Source organism: Delphinus delphis, chromosome 16 (assembly GCF_949987515.2).
Source record: "Delphinus delphis chromosome 16, mDelDel1.2, whole genome shotgun sequence".
Taxonomy (NCBI): Eukaryota; Metazoa; Chordata; class Mammalia; order Artiodactyla; family Delphinidae; genus Delphinus; species Delphinus delphis.
In genome coordinates this window covers 16,961,953-16,984,577 of record NC_082698.1, presented here as the reverse complement: position 1 = coordinate 16,984,577, position 22,625 = coordinate 16,961,953, and the positions used below count along the sequence as shown (strand labels likewise).

The 22,625-nt window shown below is 47.3% G+C and overlaps 1 protein-coding gene across 17 annotated transcripts in view; it reads left to right on the top strand.

Annotated features, from left to right (window-relative positions):
• Positions 1-22,625, top strand: part of TCF7L2 (transcription factor 7 like 2) — a 196,968-nt gene that overhangs the window by 157,023 nt on the left and 17,320 nt on the right. For 13 of the 17 annotated variants that reach the window (XM_060034037.1, XM_060034038.1, XM_060034035.1 and 10 more), the window contains 3 exons: positions 14,273-14,405; positions 16,909-17,011; positions 19,006-19,092. In XM_060034037.1, coding sequence (XP_059890020.1) covers positions 14,273-14,405; positions 16,909-17,011; positions 19,006-19,092 — 323 coding nt within the window. The remainder of the gene's footprint in view (positions 1-14,272; positions 14,406-16,908; positions 17,012-19,005; positions 19,093-22,625) is intronic. The other 4 variants (XM_060034033.1, XM_060034044.1, XM_060034047.1 and 1 more) reach the window with 1 other exon arrangement.

Here is a 22,625-nt window from a genome sequence, read left to right as displayed (position 1 = left end):
CCCCGCAACCCGCTCTAGATGGTAAGCGGCCCCGCGCGCGCGCAGGCGGACAGGCGGGCGGGCGCGCGGGGCGCGGAGGCCGGCCCGCTGCGTCCCCGCGCCTGCCCTGCCGCGTCCCGGCTTGTCCAAGGCCGTTGCAGGCTCCTGCTCTCAGCCTCCGCAGGGTTCGCTGTCACTTTGCAGTAACTTTAAGATTGATGTCCCTTGACTGGTAAGGTGCCCGATGGAGTTGGTCTTTTTAGTAATTTTTTTTTAACTCCTCTTAAAAAAACACACACAACGAAAAGAAGAAAATGACATGACTTTTTCATTCTGAGCTTCTAGCCTGCGACTATAAAAACATGCTTTATGATTATTGTTTAACTCGGACGGGAATATTTGGGAGGGGGGCCGTTGTTTCTTTTCGCCCCAGCAAGTTAAATCCTCTTAAACGCGCCACCCTCCTGGCTCCCCTCCTCTCTGGCTCTCCCCAAATATTTTCCTGAAGGATCCGCATTTTTGTACTTTTTATATATTTTCTTCCAAGACCCATTTCCTCTCACCTCCATCTCAAACTTCTTTATTTAAAACAACAAAAACAGAACTTTGTTGAAGATGTGGATGAGGGCGGTGGGGTGTAAATGGGCAGCCCCTCCCGTTGTCTTACTGTATTTCTCCTCTGCATGATGGTGAATTTCATGTTGAAAGGAAGGTCTCCTGGGTTTTTTTTTTTTTTTTTTTGGCTTTTTTTGTTTTTGTTTTGGTTTGAGGACGTCTTTTTTAAAAATAATCCCACAGAACTTTGCAGCTTTCGATCACCTTGTGGGGTGTTTTTAATGGAAATGTTCTAAACGTGGGTGTACTGCTGACAACGGGGCACCTTGGGGACCGCCTCGGAACAGAGCAGTGGGGCAGCAGATATCTGGGAATAGTTTCTTAGGAGGACTGAGTTTGAAGAAATTCACAAGATTTCCCTGTCCTTTTTAAGGAGGAGGTGGCTGCGGAGGAGGAGGTCTGTCTGGAATGTGTTGGCTCGTCTTGCTGTTTCCATTTTCCTTGTCTTTTGAGAAAGCCAGAATATAAATTTCTAGTCAAAGTTGCCCATCCTGTTGGCTGCACTTCATGAGTTATTGTTGCTGAATGATTGGGAGCTGTCCGTCAGCGGGGAAGGAACTGGCAGTTTACTTAAGAAATTGCATGTGTGACAAAGGCAGCTGCCCCAGTGTGGTGGTCCACGTGAATAGAGGGAGGGAAGGCAATTAGGGGGCTGTGTTGGGGCTTTTTACTTGTCAAACTGGAGCCTCATTGCTTTTGTTACCTCCATGTAAAGGGAAATGGCAGGGTTTTGTTTTGGTATTAAGGGCCTTCCTTAAAGCTTGCTGCCTGACACTTACACAGGAAGGCCAGATGAGTCCAGAAAGAGGGGCCACGGAGCAGTATTTTAAAAGAGAATAGGAAGAAAATTAAGAAGCCTCACTTTTTTGTTATCTTGAAGCCCTTCCAGCCCTTGTGTTTTTTTGTGGAAGGGGGTATGGTGGGTGGGGCCCTGGCTCGAGGGTTATTAACTTGTCTGGTGTATTAACAGATTGCTTAAAGACCAACATCATGAAAACAGCCCTGTGGGTTTGCAGATAAACAGCTGGGCAGTCGAGTCGGTAAATTAAAAACATCTCCTGTACGTTAGGTGTCTCGCACCAGAAGAAACCGAATCTTTGCCACCAGTCTTGCTTCAAGCAAGACAGGGCCGGTATCCCATGTGGCAGTAGGGGTGTTTTCTTACCTGCATGCAAATCAGAGTTGTGTGTTTGCTTTTGAAGAGGGCGAAATGATTTAATTAACACTTGGGGTGGGAAAGGACCTGAAAGGTCTTCTGGGCGACTTCTGTCCTCTGCAACTTTCTTGTGTTGTTAACCCCCTCCTGGAGCAGACACCCTCCCACACTCCCCTCCTTCATGGAAAAGAGGACGATTTCAGGCCTATGATGTCTGAGTCTCTCAACTCCAATTAAGTTAAACCCACACACATGTACCCGACCCTGGAACCTAGGAGAGACCCCGGAAAAGTAAGTCGGGTTGGTGGGACTCAGGGATTGCCTTTTCTCTTTTCTCCTTTCTCCTTTCTCCTCCTCTCCTCTCTCCTCTCTCCCTCTCCCTCTCCCTCCCTCTCCCTCTCCCTCTGTCTCTCTCCCCCCGTCTCATTCTGGGGAAGCTCACAAAACTCACAATCAAAAAAGCGAGTCAGCCTTCAGACTACTGGAATGCCAGTGAACACAGGAAGCTTCCGTTCTTCTGCTTCCAGAGAGGTCAGTTGAAAATCTTTCAGGCACAGTCTTACTCTGGAAGGAAAAGAGGGGTGTGTACGCGTGGCTGGCAAGGCCCTACCAAGTGTCACTCCCGTGTCACTGTGACAGGAAAATACACTTTCCCCCTCCCTCCCCCTCTCCCATGGCAGCCCTCTCCCTAAGAAATTTGTTTTGAGGGATTTGACAATCTTGCAGATAAAGTGCCTGCCTACTGCATTCGGTTGATCATTTTCCCTCACGGCTGACCGTAATTTCTTAGCTACTCTTAGCGGTAGCTCTGTCCCTGCTGCCCAAGGTAACCGGTGAGGGAGGGGAAGTCTGCTTAGTGCCCTGAGCTGGCTGGGGAAGATGGGCCTTCCCCCTTCCTTCACGGATTTCCTAGTGGTACAGAGTAGAAACTAGGAGCAATTTCTTTTCATTAACTTTTAAAAATTTAATCTGCAACCAGTGAAACTAGATTATTTGGTTTCTTTTGTTTTATTTTGTTTTTGGTTTCTGAGGCATGTGTGTGGAAAGGGAAGAATCAACAAAATAACTGCAGGCATTGTGATCGTTCTGAGTACCCCAGGGCAGAAATTGGGAGCCATCTCCATCTTTTAAGATGCTTTTTTTCAGCTCTTTAAGTGAAAGGAATAAAGGGAGGGGAAGCTGGGAGGAAGAAGAAAAGTGAGAAAAGCAGTAAGGGAGGAGAAAAAAAGCTGGCCCAGTCCCATCTTGAAGGTACAGAGAAAGTTTTTTTTGAGGTGGAGAGAAAGAAAACCAAAGCTATTATGTACCCTAGGGATACCATCTTAGTGGGAATGGAAGATTTGAGTGGGAAGGGAGGCACGGTGGCCTCTGGGCTCACTCTCTTCCACCAGTTGGGCAGTTGGCACCTCAATTTGAATTGCTGGGTGAGTAGTGAGGGGTGTGTGTGTGTGTGTGTGTGTGTGTGTGTGTGTGTGTGTGTGTGTTCGTGTCCTTGCTTATGGTCTTGACCATTAAACCTTTGTGCTTTTTTTTAAAAAAATTCAGACGGTGGGAAGGAAAAACAAGACAAGAATAAATGGTCATCTCAAGCTGTGCTCTTTCACTGTGTACTTTTCATAGTGGTTTTTGGGGGAGGGGGAAAGGGTTAAAGAAAAAAAAAAGATGGGGAGGAGAGAAAGCTTGACTTTCATCACAATCCTTACGGTTCTATAGCGATGCAGACCTGGCTCCCCAAGTGCAGGCGAGCTGGAATCTGGAAAAGGGCGGTGGGATTTGGGATTTCTTCTAACAAATAATTTTTTTCCACTTCACCCACCAGGGTGGGCTCCACTGGAAGAAACAGAAGGAAGAATGACATGCCCTCGTAGAGGAGCATACTTTGGAAGCTTGAGGCATTTTTGAGCTATAAGGCTTTTCCAGTAGCAGGGCTTATGTAAACCGTGTATTGTGGTTTCATATTTAATGCTAACTTTGTGTTGCTATGTCTTTGGTTGTATTTATTTTCAATCTCCAAATTTAGATGCTGCTGGCCTTTTAGGGCTCCAGTCTTGCTTGCGGTGTTTGTATTTTGTAAACTTAATATAAAATGTGTTTTGGAAACCTGAGCAAGAGACTGATGACAGCCTATTGTGCTGTTAATGATTAGGAAGAAGGCCCTTTTGCAATACCAATTTGGGGCTTAGAATACTTGATACTCTGTTCAACTCTCGGGTCAAATCCTTTGCCACGAGCTGTTAAGAGCATTCTCTTGAATTCGCAGGCGATTCCTTAATTGTCTTTATTATTGCTTTCGTTATTATTTTGTTGTTGTTAAATGGCCAAACGGAAACATTTGCAGTGGTCAGTCAGCTCTTAGATCCCATATTTGGGGGAAGAAGGAATGAAATATACTACACACTGTAAGAGTCCTTGTGTTTTCAGAATCATGAATTAAAATCCTACATGTCGTGTTGAACTATCAAGGTGGTAGATAGCTCTCTGGTTGAGCGTGAAGGAATGACAGATGTATGTCTTGGTTTTCCTTTCTGGTTCCGTGCAACTTTCTAGTTCAATGTACAATTGTGTAAACTGTCAAGAATTGTGGCGAAGAGAGTGCAGGCTGGCACTGCAAGTGTACAAATTGTGTTGCCACAAATTTCCCACCCAGCACAGCCTCCCGTTTCCAGATTCCTGAAAGGTTCCAGACCTTTGTTTACTCAAATTACTTGGGTTACTTCATAGCGGTCCTGCTGCTTTGGGGATGGGGAAACCTCCATTCTTTATGGCTTATGGGAAGGGAGTTCCTTTGAAAGGGTAAATTCCCGACTCTGATGATACAGATATTATGATCTTTGTATTGTCACAACAGGCTGCTGCCTCCGTGTTTTCTGGAAGCAACAGAGCCTGCAACCTTGTATTTTTAGGGAAACCTCCCCTTTGTGGTTTGGGGATGGTGGAGGCCTGGTTGAGCTATGTCATGGAATTCTTTCCTTCTGCAATATTTTGGAATGTGATGAAATCCTGACATGCCCTTCAGATTACATACTTCTGCACACATTCGAAGGCTTTTTTTTTTTTTTTAAGTGAACTTTGCTTGGGTCATTCCCATGTTACCTTAAACTTTGGACAGCTGCACTCAGAGGGGGTAGCGGTGCTGTGTCCTCCTTACCACACTGAATTTCCGTGTCCTTTTACATGTATCGTTTATGGAGGCTATAGATGTCTGTTAAAGAATGCCCACGTTTGGGACACTAACGGGGCAAAATAGAGCAGAAGGATGCAGTTTTGCCTTTGCTTTCGTCTTCTCTTTAGTCTCTCTTTGCTGAATTCCTGCCAAATCCGAGGTTTGACCATTTGTATCCGTGGGTCCCGTGAAAATGTCCATCCCTCCTCTCGGTTCACCTGTTTGTTACTAGAGAGAAATCTACCTGCTCTCTGAAGGAAACTTATCAGACTCATGTAACAGGCATGGTTTTCAAATACCGTCTAGATTGGAAAGTTAGGCACAGGGTGTTTAAGAAATACGAAAGACATTTTTATACAGCTGTTCATTATAAATAAATTAGAAAGGTGGTATCAGATTTTGTTCACTGCTTCTTTCTTGAAATCCCCAGGATGTAATAACCATTATGTACTTAAAACTTATTCTAAATCAAAATTGGTGATTTCCTTTCCATCTTATTTAGGAATCCCTAGATTTGGGGTTGTTGTGTTTGCGGGGGGAGATGGTCTGGAAATCATTATTTTTTTAAAAGTTGTTTTAAATTCGAGCTTTTGGATTTCTTCATTTGGAATAGGTTAGTTTTATTCCTGGCTCTGTTTTGAAAATCGGCTCTCCTAGAAACAGCTGTACTCTCTTACCCAAGTCCCAAACATTCCCTGCAAACTCGGACACTTAACAAGATCGATTATGCTAGCGCTAATCATTTAATGCCCAAGTAGTAGAAAAATATCTTGCGGGAGGGTGGAGGTTGCCTTTCCTGGGGAATTACTTCAGGGTGGAGCGGCTGGTCCTCATTTCTGAGACCTAGTGGAGGATTAAGATGGTCAGAGGGCCCCCTTGTGCTGCCGTACCCCCCCCCCCCCCAACCCCGGGATCCTGTGGCAGGCAGGAAGAAAACCCTGGGAACTCACTGGTCAGGGGCGAGCCTGGACTGGGCGGGCCAAGACTTAAGCTCGCAAGTGCTTTAAAGGTTAGTTGGGGGAAGCACGATGGGATGCCTTCTTTTTATTGGAAAATAAATGAGAATGAGTGGAAATGAATTATATTTAATGAACTTAACTGGAAGTAATTGTTCAAGAGCCTGTGGAAGCACAGCTCTGCTGGGTTGGGCCTTGGCTGCGACGTTCACAAAGCCAGGCGGCCGGAGCACATCTTTATTTTCAAGGTTTCAATGTTCCCCTTCGTGCGTCCACTCCCCACCCTAACACCTCCAGCCCCCCCCCCCCACCCGCCCCTCCTCCTTTTGGGAGATTGAGAAAAGGTCGTTAAGAAATGCTGAATTTGGCCCCTTAGACCTTTTATGCTTGGCAATCTGTTTGGTGTGTTACCCGCCGGGTTGTTATATTATAGAAGGGGCAAAACAAACAAATAGACAAAGAAAAAAAAAACCCAAAAACGCCCCGAAAAAGGCCAAGAGCTTAGGATGGTTTGTGTTAGTTCTATGTATATGCATGTGTGTATGAGAATGTGGATGAAAATTGGCTGCACGTTTATTCTCTCCCTGCCTGCCCTGTTCAGTCATTTCCCTGCACGAGGAATTTTAATGCCTGTGTGAGTACAGGAGGAACTGTGAGTCGGCAGAATTTCATAGACGGCTGGGAGAGAATCTTCTCTCTCCCTCTTCTTGCTGTCTAAATGGATTTGATTCCAGAGAAAGAAGGGTTGCGGCGGGGAGGGAGAAGAAGTCAGCCATCGATAATTCACAAAACAAATAAGCAGCACCCTGAGTGGCAGGCTCTGGTGGTTGCAGAAGCTATAACTCTGCAGGCTTACGCGCACAGGATTCAGGCCAGGTGATGCAGGCTGGGTGATGCAGGGTGATACAGGCTATAGTTGCAGAATGGGTGTTTCTTTTTTGCATCTCATAGGTAGACCTCCTTTCTCTTAACCACCTCATTTCTTCAAGCAAAACTTTCTCGGTGTTATTTATTATTTCCAACAGGCAGTGCTGTAGCCATCAGTAGAAGTCTTGCCCAGGGAAACAGTGCCCCCTTAGCTGGGGGCAGGGCCTTAAAGTGGAGCAGTGCCCAACCATGAACAGCCCCTGCACTAGGTGGGTCCTCGCTGGCTGGGCTTCAGACAGCTGTGAGGGGAGAGGGGCAGAGTAAAGGGTGGAGAGCAGCCCTTCAGGCCGTGGTGGATGTCCGCCTGCCACCCTTCCCCTCTGTGCAGGATACAGTAGCGAGATGCTCAGCAGATAAGTGAGGCTGTGCGCACCGGCCTGGATACAGGCTCCTCCCTGACGTCATCATCCCAGTAACGGAAGTGGCTGCTCCTTTGTTGATGCAGTCAGTGGGTTGTTTAGGCAGGAAGGTTACCATCGCTGACCCTTCCACTCTGGTTCATAGCCCAAAAAAATAGGACTAGTTGAGTCAACAAGGGGTCGTTGATGAGGAAGAAACAGCCTCTCCTCATCCCAGCCCCTCCTTCTCATCTGCGCTCCATGACTCCAGTGACTAGCAGCGTCTATTAACGTTTCGCTAGTCGCCATTGACCTTGGTGCAGCCATAGTAAGTGGCATCTGGAAAAAAGTGCGTAGAGATGAGCCATAAACCCATTTTTCAGTGTAAACCTCGAGTGAACAGTGTCCCTTCCTGATGCTGATTTCAGACCCTGGGAGGGCCGGTCATCTGAGACTCTGGAGACCCTTCATATCCACCCTGGGGAGGGGAGAAGGCTGACAAATGCTCCTCTGTGCTGCTTTTGTTTTATTGTGCTGGCCCCGTAAAGGCGCTTTCTGGCCCCATTTTTCTTCTTCAGAAAGGGAGAGCCATAGGGGAGTATTGAAGAGGAGGGCCGGCCACCCGAGAGGCCAGGGCTAGCAATGGCTCTATTTGTTTTCAACGTCTGTTGATTAATAGGTTGCGGGGTGAATGGCGAGCTTTCATTCCCTTTGGGTTCCCCACAGTTAGAGAAGGTGGAGGGGTTGGGGTGAGAGGAGGGCCGGCAGGGGGATCTAGAAGGGCCTGAATCACTCTTTCACTCGCCGGGTTCCCGATCGAGAGCAACATTTGGCGGACGGGTGTGTGGGCGCTCGGCGATGAGGGTGGCACGGCCGGAACACTGGACTTAAGGGTTCTCGAGGGGTCAAAGGTCAGCCACAGGGGGTGCCCCCTCCCCACTCCTCCCACTGCAGTAGGATGAATACTTTGGGTGGAAAGCCTTTGTGTGCTTTGAGGGCTGTTAAAGGACCTTTTCTTTCTGATTTCACTATTCAGTGCTCAAAACCCATAGGGCTTGATGAGCAGAACCGGGGAGAAATGAGTAACAGCCATTCCTCCAGGTAGAAAACATAAAGCCTCAATAATTTAAAGTCAGATGAGGATTTTGGTTCCTTTTAAATAGATGGTGTTTCCTTCATTTAATAAGTTCGGGCTTTTAGCGGACTTTTTCTTTGCTGCCAGAACTGACCACGTCTATCACCAGAATCCTGCTGGGCCCTGATATCGCTTGTGTCTGTATTCGAGAAGCAGAAACATGCCACTAACTGTTCTACACCCCTCCCTCCATAATCCGCCACATGGTGTAAAAATCCCTGCTAAAGATGCCTCGTGCTCCATAGCAGGGGTGTGCCTGGCTGAGGCGGGGAGCCCTGAGCTACTCCTAATTGGGGGATGGCAGGAGCACTGTGTGCTGAACTGGTCTAGGTTCCAGAGACTGGCAGGTGGGGAGTACGGGGGACAGATCCCCTTATGAGGCCTGAAGCATCTATGTCCAGCTGGGAAGGCTGGCCCAGGCTGGGCTTCCTGGGTGCAGCTCACTACCCCACCCGGCAGCGAACCCCGTCCCAGGGCTCGTCTCCGCAGACACAGCAGCAGGAGGTAGAGTCGGACAGGTGAGCTCGCAAAGCCTGTGACCTGGGACAGGTTTCCTCACCTGCTGGGTGAGCTAATAACAAATGCAACTACTTCATAGGTTTCTTTGTGAGGACTGAATAAAGTCTGTCCCACTCAACACAGGCTCCATTAGATTGGCAGCTATGAGCTGCGCTGGTGTGAGCCAGAGAGGTCTCGGTCAGAGGACTGTCTAGGCACGGGGTCCTGAGTGGCGCTCTGGGTGCGTTTCAGGCGCCGGTAGTGCTGGTGTGTATGGGCGACTATGGCCTAACTCCCTGACCTTGTGTGGAATATTTTAGGAATGTTTGCTGTTTTTTGTGGCTCAGAGATTCCCAGTGCTCGTCATATTCTTTCAGGCTTAACTGGCAGCAGCTTAAGCTCTCCATGCAGCCTCCCATGATTGCCACTCTCACAACCTTGAACTTTAGTTAGCTGTCCCTGGAGGTAATGATTTCGCACCCCTGGGTAGTTTTGAAGACGTATTTAATATTTAGATAAAGCGCTTGCCTAAGAGGCACCTAGTTTTATGTTACAGTTGTTTGCCTTGAACACTGGACTCCGTAGAAAGATAAAAGAGGGAGGAGATACATATTTCAGCCTGTTTACCCCACCGACACTCCCAGCAGACATTGTAGCTTTAATTTAGATTCCTGGATGCATTTCTGGAAGGTTTTCCATGTCCCTCACAAAAGGTACTTTTCACATCTGAATTTTCTTAGGTTTGTACAGTTTTGAACACAATCCTTAAAGACCTCTTTAAAGAAGTGGGAGCTGTTCGTAGCGAAGGGGAAAGTCTAAGGGACATTTCCTATTTGGATGGTGGTTCCGCGTTTCGTTTATATCAGCTCCTACTTCGAGGCCCTCCCCCTGATTCTGGAAGGACCTTGGTTGTCATCGGCTATTCTCGTTTAACCTTCAACTCTTCTGTGGCAGTGTTATTTATTAGCATAATAAAGTGATGGCTTTTCTCAAAAGACATAATAAAATATATTTATGGACCAAACATGGCATTTTTAAGCAGGGCGTGCACCTGAGGGAGGGTGGCTGCAGGACGTCCGTGTACTCTTGCCCCGCCGTGCACATCTTTGCCTTTGCAGTAAGGAGTGCGGTCTGCGACTGCGTTGCCCCCTGTGACTTTAATGACAAGAGACCGGAGGGGTAGCAGACGTCACCTTCACTGGTCCCTCGTTGTTAGTATTCATTGGACTGTAGTTTTCAAAGCTTCTTTGCACGGCATGTGTGGACGTGCCAGGCACTGTGCTAATACGCACTTTACAGGCATGATCTCTTTTAATTTTCACAACAACCCTGTTCGGTAGACACAGTTCTCATCCGGAGTTTACACAGAAACGAAGGCCTGTGAGAGGTTACACAGCTGGATGGAAGTAGGATTTAAACCCGAGTCTTCCTGGAATTCTCAGACTTCACTCTTGGTCACCGTGTGCAAGCCAGTGGGCTCTAAAACCATTTTTTAAAGACGCTGTTGTAATAAGGTATTGGACTGAATGGTTTCTGAAGTGCTCTCTGCCTCCCCAGCTCTACTCTGTGATTCTGAGTAGATGCCATTTAAGAGCAGCGACGTTTACTGAAATTAATCTGTGAGGCTGGCTCTGTCTGTCCTTCTCTTCTTCTGATGCTTACTGTTGCAGTTTGGTGGTTCTTATGCAGTTTGTGAGAGTGTGCTCCCTACTCCCACAGGCTGGGCATTACAGGGGACACAAAGGTCTGCAACACATCGTCTTTGTCCTTCAGGGACTTAGCTATGGTAGCACCGAGAAAGGTTATTGCGACCCCAGCAGTGGACATAATATGGTGCAGACAGAAAGGACTGTGGGGATCTGAGGCTGGAGAGACACGGGCATTTTCTAGAAGGACGTCCTCCCATCATACAAGCAGTCCAGGTACAGGCAGGTTCAGTGGGAGTGGCAATTAGACCCTGGTTTCTACACGTATGACTGCATCTCCCTGCACTTGCTTAGGAACCAGCCAGCCCGGAGAGCCGTGTGATTGTATTGTTTCTAGGGACTTGCCTGTCATGCAGTCACATCAGAAGAGTTCCATGTCCCAGTGGGACCTGCATCCCCCCATCCCAAAGCCAGGCAGCAGTTAAAACTTCAGATCCCTTCACCCTCCTCTGACCACCCCTCCCCATGCTACAGAGTTCTGACTGAACCGGAAGAGACTAATTGGCTAGTAGGCTGAGATGTGCAAAATGATACGAGAGTGATGGCAGCCAGAACAGGTGTCCGACTTTTGTTAGAATCCCCTTTATACGTGTATCTAACAGGAAGAGGGAGCATTTTTCTCACATACGTGTGAACTTCACTGTTGCCCAAATGCTATCTTCGTCCTTCAGTGGACAGGTAGAGAAAGAGGGTCTCCCCAGCGTTTCCTGCTTGGAAGACAGCCATGGGATATGCACTTCTGAACCGCAGACAGAACCGTGCCATCGGGCAGCTTCTCCCGAACAACAAAAATCACAATAATAATAAGCCACCATTCCTGCGCTTACCACGTGGCAGGCTTTGTACTAAGCCCTTTCCATGGATTCTGTCAGAACTAGGACACACTTCATGATTAGGACTCAAGTCCCTTAACGTTTGTGCTTGTCTGTGATCTCGTGGTTCTCTGGTCTAGGGGTCATGGCTAAACAGAAGAGACACCTGTGGTACTCCATGGGCAGACCCAAGATGCCTGGGTCCTGAGCCCAGACCTACCGAATCAGGTCCCTCCTGCGAGATTTCTTAGTATCAGGGATCCAAGTTTGTGGTAAGCATCCTGAGAGATGCTTGACTCGAGCAGAGCTGGGGAATGCAAGTCTCACTGCCCTTTTCCCATCACAGGTTTATACACTTGCTTTCTTCCACTGCTTGTGGGGGCCTCGTTCCCTGGAAGTCCTTCAGACTCCTAAGTGACGATCTTCCCTCCCTTGGGCTATCTGTGGTTCTTCCCACGGATCCCACAGTTTCTCCACACTTATTTTAAACTGTCTGGGACTGGTCTGCTTTCTTTTCTTTTTTTAAAATAAATGTATTTATTTATTTCTGGCTGCGTTGGGTCTTTGTTATTGCACACGGGCTTTCTCTAGTTGCGGCGAGCGGGGACCACTCTTTGTTGCGGTTCATGGCTTCTCACTGCGGTGGCTTCTTGTTGCAGAGCACGGGCTCTAGGCGCGCGGGCTTCAGTAGTCGCAACTCGCGGGCTCTAGAACGCAGGCTCAGTAGTTGTGGCACACAGGCTTAGTTGCTCCGCGGCATGTGGGATCTTCCTGGACCAGGGCTCGAACCCATGTCCCCTGCATTGGCAGGTGGATTCTTTTTTTTTAACTTATTTATTTTATTTTTGGCTGCATTGGGTCTTCGTTACAGTGCACGGGCTTCTCACTGCGGTGGCTTCTCTTATTGCGGAGTGCAGGTTCTAGGCTGGCGGGCTTCAGTAGTTGTGGCTCGTGGGCTCTAGAGTGCAGGCTCAGTAGTTGTGGCGCACAGGCTTAGTTGTTCCATGGCATGTGGGATCTTCCCAGACCAGGGCTCGAACCCATGTCCCCTGCATTGGCAGGCAGATTCTTAACCACTGCACCACCAGGGAAGCCCTGGTCTGCTTTCTTTCATTTCAGCGGGTGTGTGTCTTTCCAACCAGGTAGAAAACTTCTAGAAGGCAGCAACTATCATTTTCCTTTCCTCCTAATGGTCTCCACTCCATCTGGTAGGTTTCGTCTCTTGCTCTTTTCCCTCTCCACCCTAGCACACAGTGAGAGCTTATTTGTTGGTTATTTTTCAAGTTGTCCGAAACAGAAATGGTTCCTAAAAGACTCCTCAGTGCATGGCCAGGAGATGCTGGCACTGGCCTTGGAGTGGCTGCCCTTCACTCAGCTGACTTGGGCCATGTCCAGACCTTCATAGCTGCTGACGAAGGAAGTGTTACTGGGTGCATTTAATTTCGATGTTGTGATTGCAAAATGATAGCTCACGATACGAGTCTCCCATGAGCCACTAGCTACCGTCTTTCTCTGAAAGTGTCCAGTTGTTTATAGAAATCATTAAACCCGGCTGTTGGGCGTGTTGGCTTCTTTTTCTGTGTTTTTTTCCAGGAGCATTTAGGAAAGCCATATTTTTCTTTCCAAACATACCCATGAAAAAGTTAGAAGCGCCTTTTAAAATGTCCTCCCCACAATTAACTGTGGTAAGAAATACTCTTACTATATCACGCCCCTTCTTTCTTCACCCATTAAAAAAAAAAAAGGACAAGAAGGAAAACATAGAGAACTAACTGCTTGGTGGTCCCTGAACTCAAGAGGCGCTAGTGGGCAGCACTTGAACCTTCCTTCTTTTCTTTTAATGCAATTCCTTTTCCTTGATGTTAATGCAAGTTGTGCCTTCCTAAAAGTAATAAAAGGAAATGAAGACACGTTCTAAAATGAAACTTGACTCTAATCCATTCATCATCTAATACTAGCCTCTTTATCTTTGCTGGTACCTAATCTGGTTAAATGTCCCTGTTGTAGGATTTTAGTGAAAATCCTCTATTGGGAATAGGGTTTTTTGCAATTGGATTACTCTCGGTAAATGGCCCAGTAGTTCGCTTGTTTCAGCTTAAGTTTTTCTTTGTGATCTTGCTGGGCTGAGTTATAGCGTCTCATAGTGGGCCGGGGAGGGGGTGGTGGAGACTGGGGTGGGGGAAGGAGCATAAGATAATTTGGGAAGGTCTGGTCATTGCAACTAGGAAAATCTTTAAAATGGTATTCTTTTTATTTTTGTCTCCTTCTCTCCACCTAGCAACTCTTCCCAGACGTTAAAACGCCTTGTCCTTTTTTTCTAGAGCTGCCCATTTCTAAAATGCGTACATACCTTTTATTAGCCCAATTCGTCATCATCCAGTTAATCTGTTAGCACTCCCCGCGACTTCCTAATGAGATTCCTGATGAACCCGGGCTGTTGTATGGGCATAAAGTATGCAGGTGCTCGCCTGGCAGTGTAGAGCTTTCTGGTAAAGTTCACACTCCCAACCAGACCACGAGTGAGGCTTTCCATCCTGTCCTGGCTGTCTGGAAAGGATTGTAGTTTGCCCACTGGTTCTAAGGGGCCAGGAGGGGTTCAGAGCCTGGGGTGGTGGGATTAGGGCCCTGCCAGGTTTCTTGTAACCAAAGGTTTCCCTAGCCGGTCCCCTGTGAAGCCTGCCTGCCTCCTGAAGGTCCCCCCACCCCGTGGGCCCTGGGGTACGAGATTCCCCGCCACCTGCAGGAACACAGTAGGAAGCCAGGCCCAGGGGGGAGGTAAAGACTGAGGCGCACCTACCCAGAGAGCGGAATCACAGCTGTCTGGTATTTTAGTACGTGGACCAGGGCGGTGGGCGGAGTTGACTGCATCTTACAAAGTCCAGGTGTGGGAGGGTGTGGGGAGCGGTCAGGGCATCCTGAGGGTCGGGAGTCCTGGGCTGTCGGAACTGGCGTGACGGTGTCCTTCTCTGTTCTTTCCCTCCCCACAGTCGAACAAAGTACCGGTTGTGCAGCACCCTCACCATGTCCACCCTCTCACGCCTCTTATCACATACAGCAATGAACACTTCACGCCGGGAAACCCGCCTCCACACTTACCAGCTGACGTAGACCCCAAAACAGGTAGGCCGAGTGCTTGGGTGCAAAGAGAGTGTGCTGGTCTCAGGGCCACCAGGGGACCCGCTGGGGAGGGACGTTGACTTGGGGACTGGCTGCAGTGGCGGTGGAGAGGCTCTGTTCCTCTCCCTTCAGGGAGGAAGCCCTTCAGGGAGGCCAGAGCCTGGTGAGGGAGTGGATCTCTCCTCCCCTTTGGAGGAGTTCATCTGCAGCGCTAAGGATCTCTTTAGAGCTCCGGGTACGCCTGCAGGGGCCGTGTGGGGGGCCTGGCTGTGAGTCACTCGGTGATTCTTAGGAGTGGCTTTTATAACTCCAAGAGCCTCAAACAGACTCGGAGGCAGTAATAGTTTTGGAAGCGTGTCATGGACGACTCCTCAGCTCCTTGCGAGTGTAAGAGCCCCAACGGCGTGTTTCCCTGAAGCCCCATTTCCTTGGTGGCTAAGGGACTATAGTCACTTGACGATGACTTGGTACAGCCTCGAGGGACCACATCACTGGGTTCTGCATTCTGTTTGCTGATTTCTTTGAGTTCTTCCTCCCCCGAAATATCCTAGGTATTTATCATCAAGCCCGTTTTGCAGATGGGAAGACCCAAGTCCAACATGGTTTCCTCATTGCATCACGGAACAACCAATAGGGTCTCAGGCAGAAGATGCCACATTACTCCAGCTTTTATGCTTGTCCCTCCTTTCCATCCCATGTGCTTTTTCCCTAAAGAGGAGAGAGGGAGAAGGCGAGGTTACTTATAGCTCCCTGCAACAAGATATAAAACAAGGCGGGGTGGTCTTGGGAGAACAGCTAAGGCCAAGGGTGTATCTTTCTGGCTGGGCGATGCACTGGCTGGGGTTGGTTTCTCTTCCCAGCTAGCTAATTAGAAGGATGGATTCAGAATGGCTATTCCCATGTCACTTTGTCGGAGGGAATTGTTCGGTGTTGAGCTGAGGTAGACTGCCTGTTCAGGCCGCCTTGGCTGCCCCTGAATGAAGCCACACATGAGCTGGCTCTCACCAGCTCTGAGCCCCCTTTGTGCTCGTGGGGGACCCAGCCTGGTGCTTGGCTGGCTGGAGGAGGCTGCCAGCCGGCCCCAGGCTCCGCGAGTGAATGGCAGCTTCAACGTCTCATTTAAATAATGGTAGTACAGGGAATAGCTTTTAAATGGTTATCGTAAAGCATATGATTAACGTCTGCGGACTGTTTACTTTTCCTCTGCGAATGTTCTTTCAAGTGTGCGAATGGCTTGGTGTAGGGTCCAAGCCCAGCTAATCTGTTTGGTTTTTGTAATAGAGAGAAAGCAATGTCTGCATGAAAATGTCACCCAGGGAGGCTTAATTTACAGATTAAAAGCTTCCTGAAAGAATTTTTTAAAAAATGAAATAGTTTTCATCCGCGAACACGCAGCTCATGCCCTTCGATACTGTTTTAATTCTGAGGAATTGTTCGTTTTGCTTCCCACGTGAGCTGCGTGGATCTGCTCCTCTGGGTCCAAATTGCTCCCAGCCCTCTTGATTTCTAAGGATTGATTGCAGGATGTGTTCCTGTGGAATTAATAAGTGTGCGGTGGCACAGGCCTTCAGAACTCACTCCTCAGCCCCCGTGGTCCAGCAGTACCCAGTCAGCGGATGGGTTAACTCACGCAGGCAACTTGGTCCTCTAGAAAACCAGGCTCTAGAACTGAGTGGACCAGGCCTCCAACATCTCCTGGTCTGTTCAGTTCAGATTCTGCCTTGGATAAGATGCCAAGGCATTGTGTGAGTGTCTCCTACAGCTCATCTTCAAAGTGGAGTTGGACACATTTAAACAGAATTAACTTTTTTGAAAGAAGGCACGGGTAACTTTTCAAAAGCCATAACTCAAAAAGTATATTAGAAACCAGAGGAGTAACTCATGTAGGTAAGTCATTAGAATTAAAAGGAAGGAGGGAAGGGACAAGTTGTGAGGACAAAGGGATTTAATATTACTTGATCCCCTACTATGTGCCAACCCTTTTAGATTTTTTTTTTTTTTTTTTTTTTTTTTGCGGTATGCGGCCCCCTCACTGTTGTGGCCTCTCCCGTTGCGGAGCGCAGGCTCAGCAGCCATGGCTCACGGGCCCAGCCGCTCCGCGGCATGTGGGATCTTCCCGGACCGGGGCACGAACCCATGTCCCCTGCATCGGCAGGTGGACTCTCAACCACTGCGCCACCAGGGAAGCCCTCTTTTTTTTTTTTTTCAATTCAAATAATCATACCAATCACATAAGGCAGAAATACCCAAGCTGGCATTTTCTGAGTTTGTCTGCGTTTAGCCAGTGTAGGATCCATCTAGAGTGAGATAAACTTTTCAAGCTGCGGCAGAGGGATAATGAGATGAAACTTACCCACAAGTTCTTAGGATCAGAATTGTGAAAAGAACCTCATGCTAGGATTACAGAGGCAATGTCTCCCTTTATCCTTTACCTGTTCCCATCACCTGACAGTTTCTCTTTCCTTCTCTCCCTCTCTTGTACCTAAAATTCTGCTTCTTCTCTCAGGAATCCCACGGCCTCCGCACCCTCCAGATATATCTCCGTATTACCCGCTATCGCCCGGCGCTGTAGGACAAATCCCCCATCCGCTAGGATGGTTAGTACCACAGTAAGGAGTTCCATTTTTTAATTTCCTTTTTTGTTTCTCACATGGGCACATGCTTATTATTTATTCTGTGCATGTATGTTTGTGTTCGCAGAAGACAGAGTTGGGGAGGGAGGGCAGTGGGTGGGAGGTCATGGGGAAGTTGCTTGCTGAAGTGCCCTGTGGAAAGGCAGGCAAGTCAGTAGCCATTCAGGTGGATGATGTGAGAAAAAGGCTGTTGATACTTGGCGCTCTGAACCCATGGTCCCCAAAGGCCCTAGGTTCTTCTCTGTGAACAAAGGTACCCTTAAGGTACTTTGGGAATTGCAGAAGACTCCGAGGGCTTCTCCCCTGTGAAGCTGATCATGGCTCTTCTGCTGGTGGCAGCCCAAACTGGAGTCCTGTCATTGGATTGAGGCAGCAGGGAAGTGGGTACAGGCACAGCCTAGTTTTGAAATCTGGGGGTGGGGGTGGGGGGTTATAACTCCACCCCCCATCCCAACCATCACTCCCAAGATTGACAACCACAGTGGAAATTTGTGTCTATTGAGAAGCTCCATGTTATTCAACCAGCATCTCTCTGAGAGTCTTTGCATGTGGAGTGCTTCAGCTAATTTTGAGGGGAGCGGGCGGGGCAGCTGGAATCCTCACTCCAGCATGTGGGGCCTTCCTGTCAACCCTAGGTCCTGGCAGCGCCCAGATCATCAAACTGCCTTTTACAATTTGTCTTCCTGTCGCCCGGGCTTGCTTTTATAGACCCGCTAACCTTGCTTAGTTAACTTTAAAAAATGTGTGTTTTAAAAATCACGGTAGAAAGGCCTTTAATGTCGTAAGAATTCTGTGTGTGTGTGTTTGTATGCATGTGTGTAATACGTGTTTTATGGTGATGCGCTTTTGTATATATACTTCTCCACGTTTATCGGTGATCTCTACTCTTTAAAAAACACAGGACAATTTGTTGAATCTTAACAGGAGTAATTCCTGGTAAAACTCTCAAGTTTGGGTCTTGGGGAAGACATACTTTTATAGCCTTAAAGAAGATACAGTTTTGGAGGGGTTCACCTCCTCTCCCCCAGTTCTACCCTGATTTCTCTAGCTGAGCGTATTCTACACTTTAAAAACAAACAAACAACAAAAAAACCCATCTTGTATTACGCAGTAGCTGCACTAAATACCAGCCCTGGGCCGAGTTTCTGTTGAGTTTTTGCTCCTCGGTCTTGTTAGGGAGGGTGGACGTGGATGGGAATGTGTGTCCTATTTCTTCTTCAGTGGGTGGGACCATGCCTCCCAGAGTCCTCAGTCATCACTTGCCCCATTCAGCTGATGGAGAGAGATTTGAAGGATAGATAAAAAGGAATAGCCAACTCAGACAACCCTCTGTCAGAAAAAGTTGTGTGTCTTTCATGAGGATGCTACTTTGCATGTTGCTGTATTTTTTAATTATTGTAATGAGGTGTGATTGTCTATTGGTTACCCACAATTCTTCTTGGGGACTCTCCCCCCGGTAACTCTTGTCAACACTTGTTAATTTGACAAAAGGCTACAAATTAAGCTCTGTTAATTTAATGTTTTCTCACCGAGATCTAAATACTGAAAGAGGCCCAAAGCGCAACTGAAGTCCTTTGATTCACTGTACTTTATTTTGGTATAAATTTACATTCATTATTGTTTTCCTTTGGATGTGTAGCCCTCAATTAGTGTGATGGCTCCATTAAAGCAAGCGAGACTTCGCCTTTAATTATTACAACAAAACACCTAGTTTCAGCTTGGGGAGAGGGTCTCTATTGACATAAGCAAAGGTTATAAAATTTAATTAGCCATTCCTATCAGATTTATGGTATTCAAATTGTTCTGTGTTTCTTCCCTTTGATCCTTCCTGTACAATCCCCAAGATTTTTGTTCTGAGAAAATGAGAATAAAGCTTCCTGTGCAGAGAGAACTTTTCCTTTTTTCTTCTTTTCCTTTTCCCCACCTCCGCCCCTGTTTGCATGCTCTCACTGTGTACCCCCTCTTTGTAGGCAAGGTCAGCCAGTGTACCCCATCACGACAGGAGGATTCCGTCACCCCTACCCCACAGCTCTGACCGTCAACGCTTCCATGTCCAGGTGAGTTCCAAGAAAGAGGGTGTTCAACCAAGGCCATGGGTCACTTCTCAGAAAGTTCTCTAGATGCTCCCAGACCATCCAGGGACTGCTGCTACGTGTAGTTCTAAGGGTATAAGACCCGCAGTGCGTTAGGCTTTCCTCCTAGAAAATACTGAAAAATTGCCCTGAACTTCCCAGGTAGATGATGGCAGAATTTCAAGGTTGAATTTCTGAGTCAATATATTTCAAAAAAAAAAAAAAAAGGAAAACTTAAGAAGGCAGGAAGAAGTAATTAGGACGTGTAGAGCTTTTTAAAGTGTTACTTCTCTGTTGCCCTAAACCAGGTAAGAAAGGAAAGGGTTCAGGTAAGTTTATTATTATACAAAGAAGAATTGGAGGAAAGGTTATCAGTCTTTTCAAAGCTCCGGACTGTTAAGCATCAATAAGAAAGGACACCCTACTCCCCCGCCAACCCAAACACACCTCTCTGTGAAGTAGCAGTGTCCAGTAGAAATAGGAGGTGAGCCTTATATACAGGGAATATACATAGGGAATTTTAAGTTTTCTAGTAGCCGCATTTTTTAAAAGGAGGGAAAAAAAACCCAGACAATTCTTTTTCATGATATATTTTATTCAACCTAATAGAGTCAAAATATTATTCATTCTGACGTGGTATCACTGTAAAGCAACTAGTGATGAGGTTCTACCTTTTTTGTACTTAGTTTTTTGAAACCTGATGTGTATTTCACGCGTCCACCATATTTCAGTTGGGCCTGGACACAGTTCAGGTGCTTAGTAAGCCACACGCGGCTGGTGGGGACCACGTTGGCCTGTGTAGCTCTAATAGGTTTTTGAAAGTTAAAAAGTCATATGCGTGTGTACATTCACATATCTTTCAGCATATAAATGTATATATAATACATACACACATACACCTGCATACGTGTACCTAGATCTTTCTAATCCCCATGTTCTCCTTTTCCCCCTTCTAATTAATTCTGACTAATTTTTCAGCAACTGCTAGTTTATTTACAAACTGGTTGGCAGCAGTATGGTTAAGTAGTCGCTAATTGCTCCTAATGATAGTTTTATTTTCTGCTCATCTGATTTTCAGTCAAGTTAATTAAATCGGCGGAGGTTTAGACTTTCCCGATGGGCTGCAACAACGAATCCGTTTTGAGGATGGTACCTAATTAAATCAGCATGAACATGGCAGAGATGCCATCCCCCAAGCTCTTCCCCCAATCTCTGTAGCCAGCATGAGGACCCAAGACCCAAGAGGCAGGGTGGGAAAGGCAGGCCAAGATGCCTCTTTTCCTACTCACAAAACAGTGGTTTTGGTGGAGGAAAGAGTAAGAACCACAGTCGTTAAGAAACACCAACTGTAGCATCTCTAACGTTTGTAATTATGCCATGGGTATCATGGAGCTAATAAGATCCGTGTCCCATATGTGATAGATCATCTCAATTTCTAAATCCGCACCAGTATCGGTTAGGCGGGAAAATGCTTGTGGGTCCTCTTCTCCAGTGAGAAGAGGAAGGTTATCCTCATTAAATAATGTCATCACAGCCTCGCAAAGCCTGGGAACGAATAGGGAGCCTCCCAGGAGGAGAGCTGCTTCTGAGCACCTTGTAATCCACAGCTCACCCTCCTCCGAAGCAGCATGCGTGGAACGCATTGTTTTTCGTGTTTGTTCCTTTGGTGCGTTCCAGAGGTTAAAAGCGGTGCAGTAATCGTAGGATAGGGATTGAGGTTAAGCTCATCGATTGAATTATCATTAGGAGGTTAGCCAATGATTTCGAGGTGAGCATGGGGTGGAGGGAAGAAAGGGAACGGTGGGAGGGAAGTTTAGGGGGCTTGAGGTGCAGGGGGGAGGCGGCCGATTCCCCAGGTAGGCCTTATGAAAGGTAGCTAGTTAAAAAGAGTATACAGCAAATTAAATACATTATTGTGGTAATGGGGCGACAGAAGTGTGGGTCTATTATACTTATGGCAGTTATAGGGAATGTAGGCAGCTTGCCCTGTTCCACAACACCCTTTGATATTCATTCTCTTCAGCAGCGGGGCCAGGGCTTCTCAGAATTAAGTGATGGGTCATTATACTTTAAACACCATGGAGAAGCCTAGATTGGCAATTAAACAGCTCTTGCTGACACTCACTTGTGCCACCCTGTGACCCCCTTTAGATTGAGATGTTGGAGCTCCGGGCCCTCAGCCTGCTAAATTGGCGCAAGGCTCTTCTCCTGACGAGAGCGGCTCTGAAATCCGCCGGCTTCAAAGAGAGAGAGATCATGTATAAACCATAATGTGGGTGCACCGTGGCTCACAAAAAATAAGGCAGGAAGAGATGAAATGGTACAAGTGCAAGGGGGGAAATGAGAGAATAATGGCGAACCTAATGCAGCTCAAAGCAGGCTTGTTGCACAGGAAAATGCAGCCCACCGCCCGCGCCTGAAATCAAGGCCTGCAGATGGTATCCAGTTAACAGAAACGTGTCAGCAGTGAAGGAAAGTGAGAGCGAGGAAGGCAGAAGCCCCTGAGACAGCCAGAAACAAAAGTTAGTTGTCCTTAAGAAGTTAAGGTTCATCATTATATCCTGGCTCGGAGCCATGAAAGCAGATGGGGGGATATAATGAGCGGCTTGGAATTTTTAGGGTGTTTATTGCATTGCATGAGATAGTTGTCTGCAGAAAGGAATTTCTTACGCGAAGGTATGCGTATAGCCCCCCCCCCCCCCCCACACACACACCACACATACATCCTTCCTCTGCTAAACATTTCTCAGGTATAGGACTATGTATGTAGGTATGTGAACTTCGAAGTGTTTGGTCTTCATGGCTACACCGGAAATCTTTCCCCACCCCAGAATGTACTCAAACTGTGGTGTCTCCCTGTGGTGTTTGGTGTACACACACACACTCACACACACACACAGTGTTTTTATCCCCCCCCCCCCCCCCCCCCCCCCCACCGTACACATATTCTCATTCAGCAGGAAGGGAACATATGTATCTGAGGAATGTCAAGCCTTGAAAATTCACAGCAAAAGCTGCTGCTCCGCCCACCGCTTCACCCAAGGGCTTCGAGGAACACATGTTCTTCACTTATGTTTTCTCAGAGGCCTTCAAGCTCTGGGAAGGAACAGGGTGTAACTTGGGAAGCCAAGTGCCTCCCAAGGCTTTACTTTTCATTTTTTGGGGGCGTGGGATTGGAAGTTCTTTTTTTTTTCTTTCTCTTATTTTCTCGCTCTTTCTCAGGGTTTTTCTTTTCTTTTTCTTGACACCATAAAAGAACTCGCATGGTTCTTATGAAAAAATCATGCCGTTGTTACCAAACTTTGATACTGACTTAAACTGGGAAAGGCAGCCATGGGAGAGGGGCCACATCAGGGTAGAAATTCTGAGTCAAATGTCCAGTCTGCTTCTGGGCCCCCTTCAAAAATCTGCATGATTCATTGATATTTTCTCTGTTGATCGATGCAGAGTCAGTTAGGACTTTAATTTTTCATAATTTTTCAAATGAATATTTGCTGCATTCTTTTGGTAAAATGGAA